This window comes from Phaethon lepturus, unplaced genomic scaffold (assembly GCF_000687285.1).
Source record: "Phaethon lepturus isolate BGI_N335 unplaced genomic scaffold, ASM68728v1 scaffold32117, whole genome shotgun sequence".
Taxonomy (NCBI): domain Eukaryota; kingdom Metazoa; phylum Chordata; class Aves; order Phaethontiformes; family Phaethontidae; genus Phaethon; species Phaethon lepturus.
The window spans coordinates 5,219-11,999 of record NW_010551829.1 but is presented as its reverse complement, the minus strand read 5'-3'; the positions used below and the strand labels follow the sequence as shown (position 1 = coordinate 11,999).

Genomic DNA, 6,781 nt, shown 5'->3' with positions numbered 1-6,781 from the left:
TGGCGGGACACGAAACTGCAACCTGCGCGGCAGGGAGTAGCCCACATCGTGTGTGCTACGGAGGGGTCCTGCTCTGGGGAGGCTTAATCCTGCTGCTGGGTCAGGTCCCATCTCCTCCCTTGTGCTCCCCCAGTACTTACAGGGGTTTGTGTGTTGACCAGGTTGATCAGGGTTTTTTTAGGACCATCATCATCTGCTTGCATCCTGCAGGGCTGGAGAGCAAATAAAGACCATGGGACTCCAGCTGATGGCACACAAATCCCTCAGCTTTCCCAGTGGGCCTCCTCAAAAAGCAGCTTGAGAGGTCATTTGGTTGCTCCAGCCCAAGCAGCTTCTGGGAGAGGCTTCTGCACCTGAGGCTTGAGCTCAGGCAGTTCCAATTAGAGACAAGGCATAATTAGCAACATCAGGGGTGGCTGGGAGGAAGTTGTCAAGGGAATGCTGAGATTTCCATCTCTCATCGTCTTCTAACCAAGTCTGGACACCTTTCTAGGAGGAACAGGGTCATCACCCGATTAACCGGGTTGAATGCAGAGGTAATGGAGGGGACCTAGCCAGTGCTAGACTAAAGAAGAAACTAATTTTCTCATCAGATCTTCAAAGCATGTGAAGCCACATCAGTCATCTCCACTGAGAAGAAGCTCGATCGATTTTGGCCTCTCAGACATGCTTCCAGAATGGGGATTGAAGACAATCTTTCACTGGTAAAGGTGGATTAAATACAAAAGTGTTTCTGTCTAACTTCTGTGTTTTAGCGATGCTTCTCCAGTCTCCGACGCTAACGCAAAGGTGCTTTACAAACCCAGGGATGAATTAATTCTCTGACTCTACCTGAAACTTGGAGAGGTAAACCTCCTCCACGGGCTGGAGGGGTTCCTGGCACAGTCCCTTCCTCCTTTTTTGCCAAACTAGGCTGTACCTCGTGTCCAAATAGGCAGTAGCAGAAGCTGTTGGACATCTGCTGCCTGGGTGCAGGGCTCTGGCACAGCAGCCGCGCTGGTCTCACCTCCTGAAGTCTCCAGCCACGTGGCAGGTGTTCCCACATCCACTGTATTTTTCTACAGCTGGTTGATCGCCGTTCCCGATTGGTGGCGAGAGACCAGCTCTTGATAGCTCTGTGCACCATCAGCACATGTGTGTAAGCAGGACAGGAAGCAACCACCTCCTAGGGACCCGTGTAGTTCTTCCTTTCCATATTTTATGAACTCAAGAACTAACTGAGATGAAGAGCAAGAAAGAGAGGACCCCTGGGTGAAAACCATAGCGAATGAGAAGATTTGCACTGACACTTACCCAGGAATCAAAGTTTCAATGATTATTTCACCATCACAGTGAAATATGGTGCTCACAGACATCATCTTCCCATTTTTCTTGAGGTCTTTGATCCAGCTGGAGTGGGAAGCTATGGTGATGGTATGCCACTTCCCAGTGAGCTAGAGAGAATGGCTGCACCGATCGATACGGAGAGTAATTCAGGGGTAGAGCCTCTGCCCAGGCTGCTGATGGGTGGACAAGCATCCCTTCTGCCAGGCAGAGCAGAGGTCTGCCATAAGGGGCTAACCTGATGCAAGAGCCACTTGGCCAAACCCAGGTACTCTGTGACCCTCACTAGCCCACTGACTCACCCAGTAAGGCGTTCACGCACCCAGACGTCATGCTGTCGAATGCCAGGAGGAATTTTGACTTCCAGAAGGAATGGGGGTTCTTGCAAAAACCAGCAGGTGGGCTTTGTCTGACCTCTGCTCCTTCGTGGAGACCACGAAGCAAAAGCACATTCCCTGTCCTCCACCATGGGAAAACTTCCTCCAGCAGCACATTTACCTTCTCTCCATCAAAATATTCTTTCAGAGGGGTTTTTGCCCAGGCCTGGGCAAAAGCACCAACAGAAGTGTCAACTCCCGGGGCAAGAAAATTACCTTCATCTTCAGCACACCTGTGAGAAATGTGAGGTCCACAGGCAGCTCAGAGCTTTTATTCCTGTGCGCGGATCCTGAGGGGCAGCAGAGCAAACCCTCCCTTGTCCCCACTCTGTGTGGTGGCCGGTGCCAGTGCAGAGATAACATCATTAGCTGCGTTTCTCCCCGCCTGCAGCTGAACAATGTGTTCCTACTGAGGTCTGAGGCAGAGCGATCCCCGCAGGTCCTCTGCGAGAGGGCAGGGAAGAAGGGCGAGAAATTCCCTGCCAGCTTCAGCCCCGCCAAGGGATTCCATGGGGTCAAAGCAAGAGGCTCCAGGGTGCTGGAGAGTGTGATGGATGAGTTCCTCGGCACCCTGGCGTGCATCCCACCTGGTCCCAGGGCTGGATATGTCCTGTTTGCATAAGTGATCCCCATTTCATCCCTAAATCTTTACTTCCTCAGATGCTTTTTTTGTTCACATGTGTTGTTGTAGAGCTCTGCTCTCCAAACTTTTCTGATCGCACACCCTTATCAGTGAAAAACTTTTGAGCGAGCGCTCACAATATATGTATATTCATAAATTGTATGCATGTACATTTTAAAGGATACACAATAATAGAAGTTTTAAAAGGACAAGGTAGAGATTAAATAAACACTAGTTTTAATTTTTATTATTTTACTTTAACAGTACCAAAAATATTTTCTTCCTGCACCCCACTTTGGGGACCAGTGCTCTAGAGAAAGCAGTGATCTTCCCCGACAGATAAGCCTGATGAAAGGGATATATGTATATATGTTTCTTTTATCCCTAGTGATGCTGCTGGTCTTTATCGTGGTGTGATCTTGCCCATCAGTGGCATAAGTTGATGAAGGCTGAGCATGAACAACACTCAGGACTTGTGGTGCCTGACCCTTCCTTGCCCCAGGGGTTCCCCATCCTCCCTCCGTGCCCGTCACCTCCAGAGGTGCATACCCAGCCAAATACTAAAGTAGCTACAACTGGCAGGAGCAGTCATGAAATCACAGCTTTCCCTGTCAGTAGGGAGAGCAGAGGGGTGGCAGATAGCTCTGGCTCACCCCGCCCTGGGCACCGTAGGTGGGAAGGGGTGTGAAATTCCTGTTTTATTTCCAAAGGAGCTGCCAGTTTTGTAGATGGGTTCCCTATCTGGATTCCCCAACTGGCCCTGCCTTGTCCGTGTGCTCTGAGAGGATGCGTTGCGTCCTCGCCTGAGTGGGATAAAGCATGTTGTCTTCCTACTGGGAAATCTTTGGCTCCATCAGGGATGGGGGTATTTCCAATCACAGGAAACCAGTTCCCATAGTTTCTGCTAAGTAAGAGTCTTACAGAGTCTTACTCATAACGAAATCCCAACCCAGCGTTTGGCCGAGGTCCGAGGAGGCCGTGTTTTGCTGTGCCTGCAGGTATACCTTCTCGCACAACACCGAGCAGCGGTCACAGCATCCTTTCACACCTCTTTATTTACGACCACCAAGTAACACCTTCCCCGCTCCGCGTGCTGCTGAGCGGCCCTGAACCCTTCCTGAAGGCTCGTCACGAACCAGATTAATCTGTTCTCCCACCCACGCTCCTGCCTTATTGCCACCATTTTGCATGTGGAAACAGCTCTCTGTTCCCAGGGTTAACTTCGACTCCTGAAACTACAAAGATCAATCCCCTGACAATGGTTTTCCTACTTATACATATTTTATTGCATTAAGGGGAAGACATCCGGCTCTGCAGTGTCTGCAAGTCCAGCCCAGACGAGATTATCCACCACTTAACAGGAGATGCAAACAGCCGAGCATTACTGCTGTGCTTTGCACAGTGTTTCGCCTCAGAAAGGGTTCTGCTTAGGAATAAAAGCTCTTTCCAGAAAGCCTGACAAAGCCCTGGTGTAGATAAATGATTAAAAAAAATAAGGCTTACCAAGGGCACCATCACATCAAATGCAGTGTGCGGACAGCCAGTACAGCTTCCCTACCTGGGCAATACCTATTAGGAAAATTGTTCCCAGAATTACTTACTGGGAGAACTCCTGTGGCCAAGCAATTAGCAATTTTACAAAATCCCGTCCTAGTCTGTTCAGGTCTCCAGAGGAGGTTGTGTGCTGTCCTTCTGCCACCGGTTCGAGGGGGTGAAGACTTTTGCAGTGCTCCACACTGGAAGGACGGTACCTGACTCCTGGGAAGGGATGAGACACAGCTCACCCGCCCGGGGTCATACCTGCGTAAGTTGGGCTTTCTGAAGCTGGCAGTGTGAGTTCAATCCAGCCGTGCTAGCGGCTTTCAGACACAAAGGGAGATGATGCTGTGAAGTAGGTACCCAGCCCCCGGGTCCCCACTGGGCAATAATGGGTCTGAGCATTGGATGCGTTGGTGAGGGAGAGTGAGGAGCCACCGGCTGTGCCCCCACCGGCACCACGTGGCACCACCTGACTGGGAGCCCCAGACCCCTCCTGTGTTGGGTCACCGAGAGCTGCATCCCTGCCGTGGGGAGGGTGGGGGCTGCTCAGCGGCAATGCCTGCACCCTTGGTGGCCATCTGTAACACCCCCTGCACAAGGCTTTCCTGATGGCCCCTTTCACCTCACTGTTTCTCAAGCTGTAGATGATGGGGTTGAGCATGGGGGTCACAACGGCATACAGCAGGGCAAGGACCTTGTCCATCTCCTTGGAGCCACTGGAGTGAGGCACCAGGTATACAACAGCCCCAGCGCCGAAGAACAGGAACACCACGGTCAGGTGGGAGGTGCAGGTGGCAAAGGCCCTCTGCATCCCTGCTCCCTTCTGGAGGACAGCCCCGATGATGTGAATGTACGACACGAGAGTAAGGAGGAAAGAGCCCATCGCAATAGTCCCAGCTAAAGCATACAGGGCGGTCTTGTTGAGGGGAGCATTAGGGCTGCAGGACGCCTTCAGCACAAAGGGCATCTCACAGAACAAGTGATCGATCATGTTGGACCTGCAAAAGGGCAAGCGGGCTGTGAGGAGGGCCTGGATCAGAGATGAGAAGGAGCCACTCAGCCACGAAATGGCCACTAGGCAGTGGCACATCTTCTTGCTCATGAGCGCCAGGTAGTGGAGGGGGTGGCAGATGGCCAGGTACCGATCATAGGCCATGGCAGCCAGGAGCATGCACTCGGAGCCCCCAAAGCAAAGGAAGAAGTAGATCTGTGTGATGCAGCCCAGAAAGGAGATGGTCTTCTGCGGTGAGAAGGAGTCTCTGAGAATCTTGGGGAGGGTGACAGAAGAGTAGCAGATGTCCAGGAAGGAGAGGTGTCCCAAAAAGAAATACATGGGGGAGTGCAGGTGGGCATCCAGCCAGACGAGGGTCACGATGAGCAGGTTCCCCAGCACCGTCACCAAGTAAACGAGTGAGAAGCACAGGCAGAGGGTCAGCTGTGCTCTGTAGGCACTGGAAAACCCCAAGAGAATGAACATGGTGGGGCTGCTGAGATTTCCCCACTGCAGGGATTCGGGGCTCATCTACAGGGAGAGCAGGAGGAGATACAGACAGGTAGAAGGAGGGCAAGTGCTCACCCCTGCTGTGGGGCATCACCAGCCCTCCACTCTGCTGTGCCGTGGGCTGAAGATGTGCCACTGCCCCTGGTACTCCCCACACCTCTCTCCAGGGCCTCAGGGATCTGTGCGGGCAGGTGGCAAGTCAGCCCACGGAGTTTCGATCCTCAAGCCAACCCCCAACTCTGTGTCACCTGAAGGACACCAGAGAGAGCTGGGGCCTCACCACTGCGGTCAGTGAGGATCCCAGGGACTCTTAATGAGAGTGGACGAGAGTGGCTCCTCTCCCCTCTCCAGGTTTCCCGGGCTGCAGCTGTAGTGGGGTCTAAAGATTCCACAAACCCAGACAGGTTGGACTCTGCCTTGCTGAACAGTTGCTGCCCTTCATGGGAGCAAATTAAGTTTACACCATTCGTGAAGATATAGCAAGATCTCCTGCTTCCCCTGTCCATCAGAGATAGTGGGAGCAGACCTTACCCCACTCCAAAAAAAAAAGTTCTTAAAAGTTACAGACAAAAGCGTCTGCTTGCAAGTGCTGCACTGCAGATGTTACCCTCGTGCTCACACCTGGAAAGCAATGTAAGAGAGGGACCTCTGAGAGGTCACAGGAGGACCAAAAAGGCATCTGAAGGTGATTGTGTAATTCAAACAAGCTTGAGGGTGGCAAGCAAAAGCAGAGCCACTAGCCTTCAGGAAAAGGGAAAGACTCTGAATCCAACGAGAAACTGGAGCTCAGGGAAAAATGAAGATGAGATACAGAAGAGTGTGAACCTAAAACTACTGAATCCACAGGAGGAGCAGTGAGGAGACGATCAGAGATTCACCCAAGCCTGCAAGAAGCTGACAGAGCTGCCACCAGGTCCTTCCAGGGAGACGCGTGGGAGCCTCTGCCAGGTGCGAAGAGCAGATGGGTGCCAGGCTGAGAAGACCTGAGCACCCTCAAATGACATTGCAGGCTACCTCCAAAGGGAACAAGGACATCCCCACCGTGCTGCAGATGTGCTCCACAACACGGAGGTTCAGGGATGGGCTGTGTATTTGTCCTGGTGCCCAGCAGTCGGGGTGGGGGTGTGAGCAGGGAGGGAGGGGGAGCAGCCGGCCCAGGGCTCAGTGCCACAAGAAGGGCCGGGGTGCTTGAGCCTGGGAGACTCCACGGACACCCTTCTAATGCAAGGAGGCATGCCAGCAGGAAGGGAGAGGGCCAAGTGCCCGGTCCTGCACTTTGGCCACAACAACCCCACGCAACGCTCCAGGCTTGGGCAGGAGTGGCTGGAGAGCTGCCCAGTGGAAAAGGGCCTGGGGGTGCAGGTCAACAGCCGGCTGAACATGAGCCGGCAGTGTGCCCAGGTGGCCAAGAAGGCCAAC

At 52.9% G+C, this 6,781-nt stretch overlaps 1 protein-coding gene across 1 annotated transcript; it reads right to left on the bottom strand.

Annotated features, from left to right (window-relative positions):
• Window positions 1-4,448: 4,448 nt before the first annotated feature.
• On the bottom strand, window positions 4,449-5,383 carry LOC104623845 (olfactory receptor 1-like; the record flags this gene model as incomplete). Its single annotated transcript, XM_010291045.1, has 1 exon — window positions 4,449-5,383. A coding segment is annotated over one exon (935 nt), but the record flags the coding sequence as incomplete, so codon positions are not given.
• Window positions 5,384-6,781: the final 1,398 nt, after the last annotated feature.